Source organism: Bactrocera latifrons, unplaced genomic scaffold (genome assembly GCF_001853355.1).
Source record: "Bactrocera latifrons isolate USDA-ARS-PBARC rearing strain unplaced genomic scaffold, ASM185335v1 scaffold_11, whole genome shotgun sequence".
Lineage (NCBI taxonomy): Eukaryota > Metazoa > Arthropoda > Insecta > Diptera > Tephritidae > Bactrocera > Bactrocera latifrons.
This window is the reverse complement of record NW_017534519.1, coordinates 1,717,888-1,738,762: the sequence shown is the minus strand read 5'-3', so window position 1 is coordinate 1,738,762 and position 20,875 is coordinate 1,717,888. Positions and strand designations below refer to the sequence as shown.

The following is a 20,875-nucleotide window of genomic DNA, read 5'->3' as shown; positions in this document are numbered from 1 at the left end:
CGCTGCCGCCACTGCTTTTTGGTGCTGTTCACAACTAGATGGATATTCGGTAGGAAAAAGCGACACAGCAGGGCCGCCTGGGCAAAACTTGGAAGTACGACAAAAAATTGGGCAAAATACTTGTACATGCGACAAGTGGATATGCGAAAGGCGAAGTAAAAAATAAATCGCAAGCTGCAAAAACCAAAAAATAGTTCACTTGAAAACAGAGAAAAAATTTCGATTTAACTTATGCCGAGCAGGACGATGCTATGGCACCAGCGGCGTTTTCCGGCGTGTAATATGTGTAAGTCCATTCACATGCCGGCGGCGAAAACAGGCGAGCGTTAAGAGCTCCAAAAAATATCTATGAAAATTGAACGAAAAACACACTTGAGCGCCAACTGCACAGCGCCACGATTTTCTGCCGCCTCGGTCGCTCCCCAGTTTCCCACTTCTCCAACACACGCACACTCGCGCACTCCCGCACCGGCACACACAAACAGCGCGCTCATGTACAGCTCAACTAATAGCCGATCGTGTTTTTCGCAGAAGCCAAAAAGAGGAAAATCTATTTGGTGTGCATATATTCGTGTAAGTGTGTGTGTGGGGCTGTGCCTGTGTGCAGGCGAGAGTGTGGAAAACGCTCGACAGCCGCGACGCGGCGAATGTACGCCAGACACAGGCGAAAAATGCCCACCAACGTCAGCTACAGCAACAACAATGTCTGCCTATATGACTACATTGCGATATACATGCCTACAAACGTACAGGGTTGAATGTGCGTCTGCTTGTGCGCAATTTCGCCTTGACTTGCTGTGTGATGTAGGAAAAGTCATTGAGTTTGTCGACTGATTGTTGCCCACACAGAACGGCGCGCACTGTTTTCTTTTTCCTCGATCTATTTCATATTTTCATCTTTTGAAACATGCAGCAATGGAAAGCAGTCTTTATTTTACTTACCGCATATAGTTGTATACACATAGCTAAGCCAAACGCGGAAAGCGACATGTGTAGCTTTCATTAAAAAGATTATGCTGCAGCCAAAGGGATACAGGGTGCGTCGGTTACAAGAGAGTTTAGAAGTTTGTTCCTCGAAAGTTACACAAATCTCGTTTATATTTCGAAACTCTATTGTTTTAATATCCTTTTTATATTGTGTCGTAAAAGTCTTTTCGTATTTCTAATCAAAATTTCAACATCTTTTTTATATTTATATTAACTTTAATTAAACAAATTGTACCATTTTGGTCGACCACTTTTCTGCCATTTTTCCGCTAGAGATATTATTCCATCAATGTAAAACTTTTCTGGTTTCTCGGCGAAAAACCGCCAAATAATTTTTACAGCGCTCTCTAGAAGCCAACTTTACCTGCACACCATTAAGGGAATTCTGCATTGACCGAAACAAATGTTGATGGTACAAAATTAGGACTATTTGGTCAAAACTTCCCGGGCAAGCTCTATCAGTTTTTGGCGAGATATCAAAGAGCGTTGTCCTGATGGAATACGAAGTCTTCTTTGTTGACCCGTTCTGTCCTTTTTTTCAATTGCTTGCTTCAATCTCATCAGTTGTTGACAGTAAAATGTAGAATCAATCGTTCGACCAGACTGGAGCAGCTCATAGTGAATGAATCCTTTCCAATCCCACCAAACACTCAGCATAACCTTTCAAGGCATCCGTTCTGACTTTGCGACCATTTGTTGAGTTTCACCACGCTTGGACCATCGCTTCAGAAATTTCATTTTTTTCAACAAAGAATCACAGGTGTTAAATCGGTTCATTAAATTTTTCACAGACAATTCTTCTTTTTGTAGCCAGCCTTTTTTAAATGGTTCAAAACCATTTGATGATGAATGTGAAGTTCCTTAGCGATATCATGCCTACTTATGTTCATCGACTCTTTGAACGATAGGTCGGCCAGAGCGAGGTGCATGTTTCACATCGAAATTTTCAGAGCGGAAGCGAGCGAACCATTGTTGTCCTACACCAAATGATACAACATCGTCTCCGTAAACTTCATTGCGCGGCATTCTCCCTTTTTTATACAAAAACAGCTATAACTTTGCAACTTTCGAATATTTTTTTTTGGTTACAAAAAGACTTTTAGAGTATTAGATCATTTCTAAAAGTCCAAAAGAAGAGTCGCCTGACTTAACGAGCTTGTCTTGAATCACACTTTCAAGCTGTTTCCACCAAGTTTGCTTCCTTTTCTGCAGTATTATTGACTCGCTTGACTTTGTTAATGAATTGATTTATCCCACAATCAACCCTCTGGCTGTAACAAATTATCATTAAAAATCTTTTGTGAATAAAAGCAGAAAGGTGAACTGAATGATTTAGCGTCATTATATAACTTTTACTACCGAATTGTTTCTTTGGTCGAGATTAGTTCAGAGAAGAAATCACAACTTAAGTGTTTTATACCACTCCACCCTGTTCGAGATAATACCAGAACATACAAAAAGTACTAAGAACTAAGACAGCACGCACAGTTACTCACACACACATGTAAGTGCAGTTTTATGAACACAATTGTGGCTCCTGTGCCTCATCRGGTAAATGAGGCGAACGCAGTACAATGAGCACGTATTCGTCGAACATGAGGCACGTTCTAAAATTAATTTCTGCCTCAAAATAATACGCACACAAATCATTATTGCTTTGTTTTCATTTCGTGGATATTTGTTTTTGTTTTGATGTATTTTCGAAAGCACAACATATTATTTTCGAAACAATTTACTGCTGTCCGACTTCGATGATCTCGCTGAAATGCATTGGCGGCAAAAGTAGCGCTACATGTGGCAACAGCATCACTTGCATCATAAAAATTCAAAATCTGTTGAAACACTTAATGAGGTTTTTGTTTTTACTGGAGAAACCTTTGAATTTTTATTTTTTTTTTTTTGAGTTTATGTGATTTGCAGATAAATGGATTGGGAAGTTGGTGTCGTATAAAAACAGTTCGCAAGAAGTAATATCTGACTCTTTAGGTACCTGCAAATACTTTAGAAACACTCATCTTGCTCTCATCTGAAAAATATATGAAGCCTTCACCACTGGGATTGGTAATTGTCACAAACAATGTAAAAGTTGCCGCAGTCCGCTCGGTGAAAATTTCCACACCTCTTAATACCCCACAGAAAACTCTCGCTTTAAAAAAGTTTTTTTTGGAAGCGATAATTCTTGGCGAAATTGTCTGATTTGTTTCGTACAAGCGTTATAGCAGATGAGCACAACTATATTTTCGTCTTTCTGAAACTTCTTTTAAAGTCCTTGAGACAAACTAAAGATCGAAAAGAAGGGAGAACTATAAGGATAGCTTGATAGGCCACAAAGCCTCATTTAGTTTAATCAGATGACCAATTCCTGGCAAATTTCATTGTTAATCATCCAAAGCGGCAAGGCCGTTGTCATATCAGCCGAGCATTGGCAAAGCCGCAGCTTAACAAATTGCGTCTGCTTCATGTTCGGTTTAGGTAATTAGAGTTAGTATAATTTTGTCAAAAAGTTTTTTTTTTACTTTTCTGAAAATTAAAATTTTCCACTGACGCACGTCTTCCCATTACATACATATGTATGTATGCACATATATTTTTCTGAAGCGTTGGGAAATGTTTGCTTGTGTTTGCGTTCTGCCGCTACGTCTTTCATTATTTTTACTTGTTTTACTTATTGGTAATATATGGTCATTTGCTTGTCAATTCGCATTAACTTGGTACGTTTCTCGCCCAACAGACAGACGCATAAATAAATATTTTACAATGCGATTTGCTCATTTCAACATTTTTCGCTTTCATTTTGGGTTGGGCTAATTTTTTTTTCTTTTTTGTTGTTCGATTTGCTGCTGTCAGAACACTTTAAATTAACTTAAAATGGAAAACGGAATTATGACATTAAACGCGAGGATTTCCTGGATTCCTCCGTGTATTCTTGTAAAACGCATTTGTTTGTGTAACCGCTCGCCATTCGAATTTGACTGTATCGAACTGAAAGGCTGATTTCACTATATAATGTACTATATATGTTTATATAATTTTCATTCTAAGTTCCGCGGGTCGCCGACTCCGGTTACACTAGTATTCGTACAAAGACTTAGTCTCGCTCGTGTACGCTATAAGCTCCCTCCATCCGCTACATAGCGCTTTGTTCTATGTTCTTCAATCCCATTTACATTAGCTCCATTTGGTTCATCCGTTTATATGTGTATTTCTCTGTCGTATTTACTTTGTTTATATTTCTTTTCGTTTCTTCCAACATGATTGACGTCACTAGCCATTTCGCAGCTTATTTATTTAGCTTGTTTTTGATGTATTTTTTCATTTCTTTCTTTCTTTCTATAATTTCGTCTATGAAATTTCCTAGTGCATTTTGTTTTGACTTTAGATCCGTGGCAGTATTTCCCCATCAGCAATTGTCTTAGACGTGTCTGCGGCACGTGTGCTCACACTTACATACCCATATATCCAAGGCAGTGTACAAGTGTATATGTGCGTGTATGACGGGCAGAAAGTTTTCACCTTGCCTCTCTTCATTACGCACGTGTGTGAGAAATGGGGTGTAAAAATTTATGGAGTCCGCTCTATTAAGAAAATTCCGTCAAAGCCCTGCAGTGCGATATCACATTAGTTTACCGAAAACACAAGTTCATAATTTGATGTTACTGGATGGAAACTGAACTAGTCAGGAAATAAATCTTTGTAGCCTGAGTTTTCGTATTAATATTAACGCAACTCAACATTTAATCTTTTGAACGATTGTGGATCTTTTACTTAATCTTAAAGACCTATTTTGAACTAATTATGTGTTCCACCAACAATTGTCAGCTGTTTGCACAATATCTTGGATATAGCATCATGTATAAAAAATAAAAATCAACTGATAAGTTTTTCTTGCAGTTGAAGTGGAAACTAGTTGAAGTCACTTTCTCTCAACAAAGTTGCATTCGCTGCTGGGTGTGTATGAACCTAAATACACACAAAGATAGGAACAAATATTTAGTTGGTTTTTCGTTGTAACAGAAAATTAGACAAAATTAAATCCATTCAACTGTATTCGTGTCATTTTCGGACTTTAATTTAAAATAATATCTAGTAACTAATCTGCGCAGATTATGCTGCTACTGCCTATTAGTGGTGACAATGGTGCGTTATAAATGAAATAATTAAAAAAAAAAGGTATGTTTGTTTCTTCCTAAGAACTCATGGCCACTTTTTTCTCAGGTTTTCTTCAATTGAAATTTCAAAGAAAATAAATTTCTTCCGACTGTCTTAAGCCAATTACTAGACAAAAAATATTTTTTTTTTTTTTAGATATTTTTAAAGAGACATTTTATTGAATTATTAGGTAGAAATGAATTACATTTATGGTACGTTTTGTACCTCAATAAACGGCGATTAATTTAGGCAAATTTTGCAATATCAATAGCCACAGCCGATCTCCAGAAGGACCTTAGCAAAAAAGCATATGAATAGGTAAATAAAAACATCATTAGCGAAAATATTTAATATGTATGACTCATTCTGGAATAAAATTAGGTGAGAAAATTTAAATTAATCTAAAACCTTTTAGTTGAATTAGTGTAATTTACATCCGTGGGAAATACGTTTTGGAAAAATTATTGGTTACTGATTTTTGCGCTATGGCTATTCTGTTTTGATTCTTCGTCTAAATGCGAAATTATGTAGTGAAAATTAATTTTTTATGTGACTTTTGTGTATCAAATGATATGAGTTATCGCCATTTTAGAGCATACGAATATGGTATACCACCAGGCTGATAACACTGACACATTTGTGACATGAAAATTCTTAGGCGTTTCTAATGCTGTTTGATACTTTGAAGTCAAATTTGAAAACAGTATTTTTCTATCACCCACAGATATTCTGTAACCTGCGGCTTCAGATTTTACTATACTACTATGATCAAATTGATAGGTGAACTGATTTGAATATAAATTAATTCAAATCAATTCGTTTTCGAATAGGTACATTTTTTTTTTTTTGTAAGTTGGTAGTACTGCTAGTGACATCTATGCTAAGTTTCACGTTAAAATATTCATTAGTATTTGGGATACGCATCGTTTTGTGAGGCTCTAAAACGGAATTCTTCGATTTTTTTCTATATCTGAATTTATTGAACAAAGAACTGCGATAATGCGCTGTCTCATACTGCATTGGTTATTGGTGACAATTTTGCCACTTTTTCAAATAATACCGCATTCGCCTGATTTACGTCAGACACTCACTCCGGGACAAAAAAACGTTACCAGAGAAGCCCTGGTTGTTCCCAAAAAGGTATTACTACCACCTTTGCATATTAAATTGTGTTTAATGAAAAAGGTAATGGACAGAAATGGAAAGGGTTCTTCAACATCTGAAACAAAAATTTCCAAGAATCAGTGAAGCAAAAATTAAGGAGGGCATATTTGTGGGTTCGCAAATAAGAGAACTAATGAAAGATAAAACATTTGAGGAAATGCTCAATGAAACTGAAATACGAGACTGGAGGGCCTTTTAAAGCATTTGTCAAATTTTTTATTAAAATGTGAAAGCTAACAATTACAAATATCTTGTGACTGAATTACTAACTGCCTATAAAAAAATATTTGCAAAAAAAGTGGATTTTTGTTTACCAGCGTAATCAGGCTAACTCTTTGTCTAGGTCTTTCAAGTAATATAGAAGACGCTATCGTTCTTCAAAAGAATAGTCATATTTTTTGTTAGAGCTTGATGAAGCTTGTAGTAATATATGTATGCATGCATTTATGCGTATGATGTCATAGCAATCAAATATATATTGTTTACCTCTTACACTATAGCTTCCTCCCAGAGCGATAAAATATAAAAAAGCAGCCATAAACAAATCACCCATCCCTAATAGTGAAGTTTGGGAATTTTTCAAATTTTAAGTAATATTTGTATTCTAATTTATACACATTTCCATTTACGTTCCGACACTCCAAAATAAATGCACTCGAATAACCTTTTCGGGGCTTTCGGCAGTAATTGCCACAATGGAAAATTGTTTTCACACACTTTGCCCACCATTCTATGCTCCTGGCGGCTTTCATCGATAAAACCGAAATAATAATACAAACCCGAAACAATAAAAAGAGAATAAAAGAAAGTAAAAATAGAATGAAAGCGAGAAAGTTCAATGCCCAGAAAATCGTGTTTGGAAGCCGTTCCAATCACTACAAACAAAAATGTAATAAAACAATTTTTTAAATATAGGGATAAATAATTGGAATTTGAAGTGACCGCACGCAGATGTGTGTATTCGTGTATGTGTATTTACAACCACTCACACACACATTCAATGGGGAGAGCTTTTCAAATTATTATTTTTACATCCCTGCCGACCCCAGGGGACATGGCATGGCTCTTGGAGGAGGAGCGGCTGCGTGCAAATGGCCAAACATAGAAATTCTGAACACACATGATCACACATACACATATGTATGTATTCGAAAGATCAAGCAACTCTAAATTCAGTCACCTCTCAGCGCCTCTTTAGTCAATTAAGTAAATTTGCGCACTTCCAGTTATGCTTTTGTCAATATTTGCCGTTACATTTTGTATAAACATGTTCGCAGATATTGTTGCTTTATTCCTCGAAGTGCGATTTGAAATATGCCAACTGTGTGCGCCAATATGCCGGTGTCTACTTGCAGGTATGGGTGCATGGAACTGCCGAAGTGTGTGTGCGCAGCACGTGCCCGCGAAAGGTCTTGCCGCTAAACTGACGTTTCTAGCACATTTGGCTCACGCTGAATTGGGTTAGTAAACATTAATCGACTAACAACGAGTCAAGGTGTGCAACTGAAGTATGCGATTTCATTTCAACTTATGCCTATTATATTATTTAATAAAAATAATTTAAAATAATATTATTTATAATATGCATAACATATTTCATTAATACTGGCAAAGTAAATATACCAATACATTACTCATGGACATTCATAATAAATTAAAGAAAAGGAGCCGATTTGGTTAAGGGGTGACACAGGCTTAGAGGTTTCAAAAGATCGATTTTTTGTATTGTCTTATTAAATTCTACAACACTTCTTGATCCGAGTAATAGTTTCCGAGGTACAACCTTGACAACTTGTGCGCTCGAAGCTAACTAGACTAAGTGCGTCGTCTTTAAACGCGTTTTTCATGAAACTGTGTTTTTGAAGTCGGTTGGCACGATTTCTCGCGAACTACTGAAACGATCTTCGTGAAATTCTCACAACTCTTTGCGATACAATTCTTGAAGACTTGGACGAAGGATTTTTTCCCATATAATTATAAAAAAAATGTTTGCCAAATTTTTTCTGAATTTGATTTTTTTTTTTTTTTTGGGAAAATCTCTGTTTCAGTTTTCTTTTTTTCTTTCTCCAAGTTCTCAGTTAAAGTGATAACTAAAAAATGTCTTTTTTCAGATGATCCTGTAAGGAGTTTTATTGACAACGCGAGCACATATTTCTTCGGAGTGATCACCGGAAATGGCGTTACATTGGCCGAGTTTAAAATATTCTTCCAAAAATTTCACAATTTCTTTGCTAATAGCGTATGTTTGTAACAATACAAAATTGTAATAAAATATAATATTTAATTTCTTAAATGAGAAAAAATTGTTCTATAAACTCTGTTTTTTACCCGAGCAAACCCATGTAACCCCTTAAGAGTCTTTTTGGTGGCTTATTTTTTAAAGCGTAACCTTTTATTTTGAACGTAATGAAATAAAGCCAAAACTGTTTCAAACACAGAAATCGGTTATAATCAGTTTCGAGAGAACTATAGAGATCAGAGATCAGTCGCAAATCTGGCAAAGATAATCAACGACAAAAATCAGAGCTATGAACACTTACTTTCTGAAGGACGGTATTAATTTTCAAGATTTTCTTATTCGATAAATAAATCACAATCTTTATGTTCACAAAAATGTTCGCAAATTGAACTGATTCTATTTTAATACATAACTAATTTGCCGAACTTATTTCCATTTTTATTTGACTAATCTAACCGAATGAAAGTTTAATATTTTCGTTCAATATTCCCGTGATATACCAACTATAGGTGTTATATTAAAAAATCGACATATCTTAACACAAAAATCGGAAATATTATCAACTAATATACAATTTTTAGAAAGTTTATTTAAATTTCCACTAGTAGCCACGTTCTGGCAACGACGTACCAGCTTTTGAAGCTTTTCCACTCACAAGGTGCTTGTATCTGATTAAGCTTTTTTTATAAAGCTTTAGTAAAAGCGCACTTTTTCAGCGGTATTAACATAAGTTTTCCAAATGCTATTCACACAAGCAGCTGTAAAGCTTTTGCTGAGGTGAACAGGCCAGAGTAAGGCCATTGGAAATAGCATTGGAAAGCAAGGCCAGTGCCTGGAGCGAATCAGTCCATATGAGAGAAATGTTAAAGGATATAACTTCTGGTACAGTATTCAAATTATGAAAACAAATTGTTGGAAACATATTTAATTTTATATCAGTTCTGTTCAAATATTGTATTTTTATTTTAAACTCAGTCTGGTTTCAGACTTTTTAAAATTCAAAGCAATTTATCCTATCAAAATTGTTTAAAAATCAGTAATTTAAGTTAGAAACATTTTTTATATTAAGTAAAGAACAAAACATCAAGAGATTTTGAGATTAAAAAAGAAATTAAAAGAAAAGAAGATATATTAAAGAAGGTTTGAGATTAAAACAAAACTGCAGTGGGTGTAGAGTTTTTCAAAAACACCATGTTTTTTCAATGGACATGAGTATCCAAAACATCATACCAAATTCAGAATCAATACTATAATACAACACTGCCCAAGAAAACCCGCAAAAAATAATATTAATACTATTCAAAATAAACGATTGTAAGCTTTCCAATTTGCAAACTTTTCACTTTTTCATTTAGTAGTATACCTAGCACTTACTTATAATAACCCTGTTTCCAAGAAATCACTCGATTATTGAATATTATTCAAAAATTATACATAACTGTTGTATGAAAGTAAACGGCAAAACAATCACTAGATTGAGTTATAATCTAGTTACGATACTGAATCAGAGCTAGTTCCACTCAATATGGGTTTCCAGCTTCCTTCTGTTCGTTCTCCCTTAAATAGCACTTTAAATCGCATTGATATTACGCCTGCATCATGTGATGAAACATCACATCATCACCCATATCAATAATTGAATAATTAAGCATACATATATTGACACACTAAAATGAGCATGTAAGTAGTGTATACACAATTTAATTCATGCTCCAAAATATCAATTTTTCATGCGCTATATATAAACAGAAATATTCGCTTATCAGCTGTAGAGCCCATTTCAGCGAGAGCTGAGCTCAGAGCAGCAGAACTCACAGCGATGGAATACCACACTCGTTTATATGCATTTGTTTTGAAAAGTAAACCACAGAAACACCAACACAAAACGGGAATACCAAAGTACCATATAATGAGCTGTAAATCAAAGCTCGCCAAACAACTTTCAATAACGCGCTGGGAACTTCATCTCTACTCAGCTCAGCTGTGGAGCAACGGTGTTGGAGCTTTCGCTGACTTCCAGCGGCGACTCCAGCAGGTGTGTGAGCGCGCTGCTGCCAAGAGCAAAAGCGAAGAACGCAGCAACAACAACAAGAAATTGCGAGCACACTGGCGAAGGTGAAGGCGACCAAAGCATCAGCAGCTGAGCAGCGTGCGAGTAACGGTGAGACTGTGGCAGTTACTAAATCGACGTGCTGTTAATAACAACGCAGCGCGCGTGTTGCAACAACAGTTGGCAAATTTATTTAAGAAAAAACTTTTTAAATATATATATTTATTAGAGTTTATAACAAAAACAAAGCGTGTTCGTTTACTTATTCGAAAATCTTGTTTTTGGAGCTTTCTGCCGCGCGTTTTCTGGTAAATTTTCAGTGACTCAAAAGCGATCAGATACTATATTCGTGCCTAAATTCCTATACATACATATGTAACTGTGTTAATTGGCGTTGCAACGCGCATTGAAGTGAAAGTGACGGTTGTGGACTTGTCGTTTTTGCTTTTGTTATCTTTTGCATTTTGTTCTTGGGTTTTTCGCAATCTAAGCAAGATTTTGATTATCGCTTCGCCTCAACACACAAAGCCTACCTCCAAGCGCTGATAATCAACAGTTTTTCCGGTCTACTGGCTACATTGTTCAATATCTTAGTATCTTGACGAAACCGTTATTCTTCAGCCGAAGAGGTCAATTTATTTCTGCTGACCTTAGTAAAAAATATTTTTGCGCTCTTCCGCTGGCATTACGTGCCTTGGTTCTAGTATAATATACTTGTGTTGCATTGGATTATCTGCTCACTACTCAAGCACGCACTCACACTTGTATTTTCCCACAAACAAATATTCACTTGAATCCACGTATGAGTATTTACTATTAATACATGTGAAGCCATTCGACTAGAAACGCTTCTAAGAAAAAATACAAAACTCATAAAGTTACATACATACAACGAATATTGATAAGCAAACACTTGTTGTTTTCGTTTTTGAGATTTTTATAGTTTTGTTGACTCTTTTGGGCCAAAAACTCAGTGCTCACACGCAAGCCTGGTTTCTAAATCGGCGGCATTTATTCCACTTTATTTTTGAACACTAAATTAATATTTGCGTTTTTGTTTGGACCCAATTTTCTTGCCTGAATCCACAGTGTTTAATAGCATCTAAATCGATCTACGAAGAGTAGGATTAAAAACAGGTCCTCAACAGCGACAATATGAGTGCGGTCGATGCGGTCTTGAGCTTTAAACGAAGCCCCGACGAGGACTTCTACGGGATGCTGAACTGTGATGAGAATTCATCGGTAAGTTGCCTGGATTTTATAAGAATTTGATAATAATTACTAATAACTCTCAGCCATGGCTGGAATACTTGTGAAATGCTAATGGATCATTAAAATCAATACGAATCGGCTGTAAAGTTTTTAATAAGTACGATTTGAATTTAGTGAATACTTAGTCAGTTAAACACTCTTAAAATAACAAAAATCCATCATAAAAATTTAAATTTCATTTTAAGCTTTCAAAAGAAACAATATCTTTCTTCTTACTTGAATTTAATTGTTTCTTCCATTGTAAGTCTTCTGAACTGGAAATTGAGCAATTAAAGTCTAGTGTCTGACCCATAGCACTAAAGCTTTTTCTTGAAATAACTTAAAGGATAAAGATTTGGCTATGATCGGGCTTGATTTGATACAGTGACTCATAGTGTTCGTAAATAAGAAGTGTAGGCAGCTTCTTATAGCTCGCTTTTGTGGATATAATCCATATACTACTATTTATATATCTCCTCCTTCACCAGACCAGACCTATTTACAGATCTATCTTTCTACTTATCTTATTTAAAATATATGCCATGTGTATGTGTAACTTGGTAAATACTGTTGTGAATGAAAGATGAAATCGAGTAGTGCTAAGAAAAACTTTAGAAATAATTTCCTTTTCTCTTTTACTAGAAACAATTTACTTCCTAAAAACATTGCAATTATTGATTCTGAGTTGCTATTTATCTGGTAAGGAAACAGTCACCCACAAGCGGTAAAAAGCTTTTAGGTGAAAAAAAAAAAAACATTTTCATAGCTGTTAACTCAAACAATTTGTAGAAGCTATTTTACCCCATATTCCAGAACGAAAACTGGCATAAAATAATTTACAATTAGAGGCGGCGTGAATTTCATTAAATAATTATGAATCCCATTGTATTTGAAATTGCTGATTTGCATACAGATAACCTATTTAAGTAGCCATTATAATACTTTTGTTTCCTGAAGACATATTGTGTGCTCCGTTTCGGTGTTTAACTGGTCTGAAATACCTTTTCACACTCGAGTTGCGCTCAACCTTTACTAACGACCGAACGATTACCCTGTTAAACACAGAGATTTGACAATTTATTGTCGGTAAGGAAGGCAGGAATTCTGCATGAGGTTGTGAAACATCCATGAGCTTAACAAGAACTACAGTTTTCACATGATTTGGTTCTTACAGCAATATAAGTGTTTTTAACTAATGTTACCTTTTCAGAAACCCTTTTCATATCAGAAACACTGTTGATAACCCATAAGTAACCTAATCGAACCCTATATCTGAAAGTAATTAACATTTTTTTTTTCGGATGCCTTCAACTTATAATTGAGATAAACTTAACCCTTACAAAACCACTTTCTATTTCATACCAGAAATATCTAATACATAAAGAATTTCCTGCCGTATATTAGCAATTAGTTACCATAAGCGTACTGTGAAAAAGTTTTCCTGCAGACCTTAAAGGTATGGCATTGAAATAAGCATTTTGAAACGAAATAAAATGAACGGTCAAGTGAAGGATGAAAGCTTAAAAGTTTGCAAGTAGCTTAAGGGCGAAATTTCATCAAAGCCAGAAATTATTTCCGAAAAAGGTGAAAGAAAATTCCGAATTAAATGCTTCAGAGAATATAAGGGTACAAAGAAGCCATTAAATACGAGTGTGCAATAAAATAATTGGAATTTATTGAAAAGATGCTGAACACAAAAAATGTGTCAATATTGACTTTAGCAATCCCAAACATTTTTGAGCATTGAGTAAATGTCCTTTAAAGCGTCTAATCACGGTTACATACGATACTTCTTTTCAACGACCACTACGAAAATAATTAATTAGGTATAGTGATTGTTTTCTGTAGCTCTTTTGAACACGAAGCCTTAGTTATGTTTGAGAGGTACCTTCAACGATGACAACAAAAATGTTCAATGAAACAATAAAAACCCAACATATTAAATGGAAACAATTACTATAATATTATGAAGGTCACAAAAAGGTAATTAATTCAGTCTTTTAGGTAATAGGTTATTAAATGTAGTTAAAGTAGTTAAAGTAAGCTTTAGTGTCACTAAGTCTTATTCACAAGTGCAAAAACAATTCTTACAACAATGTTTACTGTGCTTGACCCATACTGTTATGCCATAAATTACGAGACATATTCATACATACTTTGAATCGACCAATAATCACCAAGAGACTAAGTCTGGTTTATAGGCGAAACAAAAAGCGAAATTTCCAGAATTTCGTTTCATGGAAGAACGAATTATTATCGTGAAAAAATACCAGCATATCGTTAGCGATAAATGCAAAAAATTTTACAAGGAAGGAAGGAAGAATTGGGCCGCGATCTCAAACCAGTTTATCTAATAAGAACAAAAAATTTCATTTTAACTAATATTTTACAAATTAATTTAGGTGGACATAAATAAAATACTATATGTCTGGACAACTCTGCTTTGTGAAATGTATTAATATTTGAAACGTGCTTTTGCGTCGATTCAATTTACAGGAACACAGGTGCGGCGAATTTGTCACAGCCAAACTTGTTTGTGATTCACTTTCAGTTGGCAAATTGTGGGCATTGTCTCACTTTGATTTGGGTCTGTGCAACAACACGCGAATACGGTGAGATCGCACTTTACCAGACGGCGGAATTAAAACCGAATACGAAAACAATTAATCGTAATGTCCGTAATACCCGAGTCGGAAAGTAGTCAAGCAATGGAAAAATTTATTAATTTTCCACAAAACACTTAAAAATTCTCCATCAATGCAAATGTAATAATGCAACCCTGGATAATGAGTTCGCTTCTTCTCTTTAATTACACAATAATGGCAACTGCCTTAATGAAATTTATGAAACTCAGTGCAATGTTTATTGTTTTTATTAGTTTGTGGCCGGTACTGCATTTGCCTGCATACTTTCGCGAATGCTCTTCGGGAGACAGCAGTGATTCACTGGCGCGGCGCAAAAGAAAACACTTGTCCGATGAAATATCAAAGTCGTAAGCATGCGAACAATTAAATTTGCATATTCCACTACTCACGGCAGCTTTAATGGTTCTCGATAGTAATTTACGCTTTAAGTTTTATTTGTTTATTTTATTTTATGTACAGTTATACTGTTAGAAGCGTACTAATTGCACCTCCATGCGAGAGATACCTACACAAGTTCATGTGTTGTCTCATGCGTCTTCTGGCAATAAAGTGCAACTGCGTAACTTACGACCAAAGTGGAACAATAGAATACTTTTATGGTTATTACAGAGCTATTCGAGTTTGTGAGCTAGAATTTACAACTATTTATAAAAAATAAAACCGAAAATAAAACTATCAACATTGAAGATGACAGATGCATGAATACGGTTAATACGAATACAAACAGGTGCCAACGATGAGTGAGTTAGGCTATTGTGAGGTACTTTTAAGTTAGTCGGTGCAATTATAATTGTAGATTATTAAATGACGGTCGCTATATGAGGGGTAATCCATTTCGAGGTTTCCAACTTTTTCAAAGAAAGAATGCAGAAACTTGGAGTTTAATGGTGAATGTTTATTAACATTCAAAAGAACATTTTTGGAGATTATTAGACTATCTCTTTCAAATGTTGGCCGCCGCTACATCTCAGATGGTTCATCCGTTGAGTCCAACTTTCGATGACTCGTTCGAGCAATTTGACTGGCAATTGGCGAATGAAACCCGTAATGTTTTAATCCAAGGCCTGAATCGAAGTGGGATTCTTCGCATAGACCTTACATTTTACATATCTCCACAGAAAATCAATCACACAATCGACTGGCCCAAAACCTTAAATTATCTGCTCAACGAAGTTCTCTCAATAAATCCATTGATTGGTCGAAACCAAATGACACCGAGACCACGAGCTTCAAATTCAGACATGAAATAATCGGATATCATGGAGCAATAACCATCGCTATTGGAGGTTTCGTTCTCACCTGCATAATTTTTGAAGAAATATAGACCGATGATTCTACACACTGGCTCACAAATCACACAAATCAAAGCTTTGCTTTTTCTGGATGAAATGGCAGCTTTTCATTCTCGTCTCATTACTGGCCAAAATTTTACCCGAAAATCTCAGATCTTCTTGGAAGCGTTCAAAAGTCCACAGAGCGAAGCGACATCGCTTGGGAAGATTTGCACACTTTCAATTTAAGAGCTCGACGTAAAATTTCGACAAGTCGATCCATACATCTGTTGCTGCGAACGGCGCCGAACCGACTCTCCGCTGTCTTTACCAACACTCTCAGCTGCAGCTGCTATTCGGTGAAATATTATACAATAATGAATGCTGCGTTATCAAAAATTTTCTAAAAGACCTAAAAACATTATTTGCTGTTCTAGAATTTAATGATTGGCAGCAATTTTGCTGCTTCACAATAATTGACAGCTGATATTGTCAATGATGCTGGTTAAAAGAAAAATCAGAAATTTCTGTTGTGTATCAATTACAACTTTCCTAGAATTTGATTTAAAGTTGGAAAAAACATAATTGATTTAAGAACAAGAAAAAAAGTCATCTTCGCCTGCTTCGAAGCTAATATACCCTTCACGGGTGTATTTCTTTTAGTAACAATGTGTCCAGTTTCTATGGAAGCTATTTGCTATAGCTAACCGATATCAGCAGTTCCGACAAATGAGCAGATTCTTGAAGTGAAAATGACCTTTGCAAAATTTCAAAACGATAATTTCAAAACTGAGGAACTAGTTCGTATATATACAGACGGACGGACAGGGAGATGGACATGGATAAATCGACACAGCTCAACAGACTGATCATTCATATATATGTGTCCTAGTCTACGGAAAGGGGGTTTAGGTGTCAAAAAATCAATTTTCACTTTTTACTTGATTCGGATGGAAGATGAGATTCTTTTTCACGTGTTAGAAAACTAGTTTTTGCACGTTAGCTCCCTTTTCGTAGACCACGTCACTTATACTTTATAGGGTCTCAGACGCTTCTTTCTGGGTGTTACAAACTTCAAACTTAATACACCTTGTTCGGGGTATAAAAATGTATTTATAAATAAAGTGGCATACAATTACTAAATATTGAAGTACAGTATTAGAGCAAATATCGTTTTCTATATTTTGCATTCGGCTCGCCCAATGAGTTTACCTTGTGGCAGACAAACACACATACAAATATATAGCATTTGTGGCTATAATGAATATTATAGCATAATTTGGAGTGGTAACTAGGCTTTCAATAAGTTGCGCCAGCTCGGTTTGTGCTCGTATGCACACATAATAGCTCAGATTACTAAATGCATATGTTTACTGTTATTTATAGAGCCAAACCACAGCAATTGCGGCATTGCTTTACTAATAGACATCTAAGTATATAAAGGAGAAGAAGAACATTTTATATATAGATTAGCTATTGTCGCCCTTAGATGAGACGCAAAAAGTCCAAAATCGAAATTTCTATTAAAGGCTGAAGTTCGCTAACGCTTCATAAGAAAATCTGATGTGATAGAAAATATATAAAATTCTCAATCGGAAACAGAGTGAACTGTTAAAAATCATAAAAAATAAGTCCAAAGAGTTCTTTATTTCTGATAGCAGTAAAAATTACGGGTATATCCAATATAATCAAAAAAAAAAAAAAAAAGTAATATGAGATTTTTCTCAGATGTAGACAAATCACAATTTTCATAGACTTACTACACACATCATTGAGCTTGCTTCTGTCCGAGCATTCCAAATGCTATTTACACGTATACTTTTTGTCAGTAATAACAATGAGCTTTAGATGTAATCAATATTAATGTGCTCTCGGTGATTACTTGCGTACAACCAATTTGGAGACTCGGTGATAATTGTATTTGCCGCCTCGTTTGCTACACCCAAACACTTGGCCACTTAAAGGGTGTGTTGTAAGCAACTAAGTGATTATTTCACTCGTACTAAATGAGAATCGAAACTATGGGACGATAAGCTGAAATTGCGACAGATATTCTCACGAACCACACAGCCCCCCTGCTAATTCCGCGTCTACGAATACTTGAGGTTATGTATCGTCGCCGGCAACTTAGATTGAATCGAATTGTTTCCTGCGCTGCGCTGTGGCCGTCACTTCATAATTGACATAGACACTTTCCAATTATGGACTATTTTGCAAACTAAGTAGCTTTGAGTTAAGTAAGTTGATTACTACAGAAATATTGTATTATATTCGCTTTTCAACTTATTGGCGTTGCCTTGAATGGAGCGGCCTTGTGCAGACTGTGCACTGTCACCAGCGATGTAAATGAATTGAAAGCATTGATGGCTTACTGACAAAATTGCCAAACATCGAATGTCGAACACTAACAATGGCATGAGAATGAAGCTCAATGATTACGTTAAGCGAACAGTGGGGCCAAAGTGCGGCCAATTAAGTTTGAGATATGGATTATGTTAGTAAAGAGGACACAAGTTGGAATTTAAAGAGCTTTGAAGGCGAATCAAAAACTGTGAGATTGCGTAAAAAGGAAATTCTGGAAGCTATTGAAAAGGATTCATAAGTAATTTTCGGTAATTTTAGAAAGCCAAGATGTTTTTAACCAAGAACCCCTTATTTCATGCAATTGCAAAGTGAGACAAGTTCAATAAAACAATACGGAACAGGAAAATATATTTGAAAGAAAGATGTTTTCCACGAAACAACATTAATTGGTTATACAGGTAAGATTGTTAAAACGGCTAAGTAGTTTCATAAAAGGACATAACAGAATTATTCTTCACCCACTGCCTGTAAAAACTACACTATGTCTATAATGAAGCAGCCCACTGTGCAGTGCTTTATACACCTTTCGTCCCCCCCACTCAGTGTCTCTGTTATCGTCAATTAATTTGGTCATTTCGCAATATTACTGACTTCTACATTATTTATGAAATGGGAAACTGATGGCAGCACATTAATTTCCCCAAATTGATCTGCCCCTTCCACCAACGCAAGCATTCGCATTAGCTCTAACACTAGGTAAAACATGCACACCTATTCGAAGTCGATGGAAATCGGTATGTGTATAAGTGTTTCCTTTCAAGTGTTTCTAATACTTTGTGCAAATGTACTTTTGTATGCTGATTTTGTCGTTTGCCAGTTGAAGGTGAAAAGCCAGCAACTCTCAAGTGAGGGAAAATTCCATAGAACTCATTGTTTCAAATTCGAGAGCTCACGCATACAAATGCAGGCCAAAGAACGAAACACTTTAGTTTTAGTGCAGACCAGGACGCCGCCTCCCCTCCACTCCACTCAACTCCCCTCAGCTCATTGCTCTTCGTTTAGTTTCTTCACGAATTTACTGTTATTGTATCTACAAAAGTTTAAATGTGTCCATATTAAGGATCCTCTTGCACACACTCACACTTACAAAAGTTGTTTTGGGTTTACTCAAATTGCATTGTAGTTGTTATTGTTTTTGTTTACATTTTAGTTTTAGTTTCGAAATGTAAGTGCGATTTTAATAATATATAAGTTGGGCAACGCCAAGGATGGCAGTAAAAATGATAATGAATAAGTGAGGGTGAAGTCAACAGGTTCCTTCTTTCTTTTCTACTTCGAGAATGTTAACAGTGAGCAATAAAAGAGACCAAGTAAGAGAGTAAGAATTGTGTAACTGTCATAGGATTTAAGAAAACGTTTGCATTAAAAACATGGGCGCATTTCTTTGGAAAAAATATTTTCTTTTACGGTTTATACTTTATAAATAACGATCAGAAAAGAAAAACTTGAGAGGAAGGTAGGAGAAAGAGTCTTCTGTCGGGAATTCTTGCATTAGACTGTCTGGCCACTATTTTGTCTTTCTAGCAGAAGTTGCAGCAGGAGTACTTCAACGAAGTTCGACTTCTTTTAGGGAAGTGTGCATCGAATCCAATAACTATACTAACTATACAATCCTTCAGCTCATCGACAGTGAGCTCAAAGTTAGTCAAGGAGTGCATTTCGACACGGGTTGTGCCATCAAGATACTTTCTATATTTAACTTGTCTGAGTGTCTGAGTACAACAATACTCGGACACTGTAAAGTCGATAAGCTCGCTAGAAAGAACTCTTACCAATTCCGAGCAAATGTTAGTCTGTCTTCACGCACTCGGATCTGGAGTCTTCTGGCACAAAGTAAAATAAAAGAGGCCAATGGAACTACTAGTTTCTAATAAGATTCACATAATAATATGGTAATAGTAGGTGTGCTAACAGGACACTAACAATCACGGGATGGGGTGAAAGATTTTGGAGAGCCCAACTTGTTAAAGTTACAGGGAGGAAGATGAGGTGCACAAATCTAGACATTTTCATTGTTCAACTTTCGCTGCACTAGGGTTGAAGCATCTCGGTTGCCATACTAACTAAGTCTAGGAACTTAAATTTTGACCCGAATCCGAATGTCAAAAAGAAACACTTTCCGACAAAAAATCTATCGAAGACTTACTTTATTCTGGAGGACCTTGATGACATTGGTTAAAATATATGCATTCGAACGCCACCCAATCGTGCAACTTTTAGCGCAAATTTAATCAAACGAATTTGCATTTTAAAGCATTACCATTTAATTATGTCAACTTTGCTAAGCATTCTAAAGCCGTGAAAAAGCGCTGATAAAAGTTTAAAATGCCTTCCACATTTCCATATACTTTTTCGCTTCACACAAAATTTAATAATATTACAACATAGTTAACTCACTTTGGCATTAATGGAATTTAATGCTTTGATATTTACAACATGCATGACAAACTGTGGCAGCGAAGAGGGGGGAGAGAGTGAAAAACCGACGACGATAAAGTAACAGTTATTTCCTTTAGAATGTTAAAAATTCACGCTTAGCGAAGCAGCGTAAAGCGAAAAGGCGAACCAGGTAAAAAGATTAATAGAATATGCAAACGAAGGGAGTTCTAGGATCCAAACAGCAAAATGCGGAGAAAGCTTAGCAAAAAGCGCCGCGTCTGTGCACGAATGGCATATATACATACATATGTATGAATATAGATATATATATATATATATATGTATATGTATAGCATATAGAGAGAGAAATGTACAA

General features: G+C 35.7%; 1 protein-coding gene across 3 annotated transcripts in view; it reads left to right on the top strand.

Moving 5' to 3' along the window:
* The first annotated feature begins 10,578 nt into the window (after positions 1-10,578).
* Positions 10,579-20,875, top strand: part of LOC108972718 (J domain-containing protein) — a 33,192-nt gene continuing 22,895 nt past the window's right edge. The window contains exons 1-2 of one of the 3 annotated variants that reach the window (XM_018939453.1): positions 10,579-10,897; positions 11,679-11,831. In XM_018939453.1, coding sequence (XP_018794998.1) covers positions 11,745-11,831 — 87 coding nt within the window. In that variant the 5' untranslated portion in view covers positions 10,579-10,897; positions 11,679-11,744. Of the gene's footprint in view, positions 10,898-11,522; positions 11,832-20,875 lie in introns of all 3 variants that reach the window. The other 2 variants (XM_018939462.1, XM_018939470.1) reach the window with 2 other exon arrangements.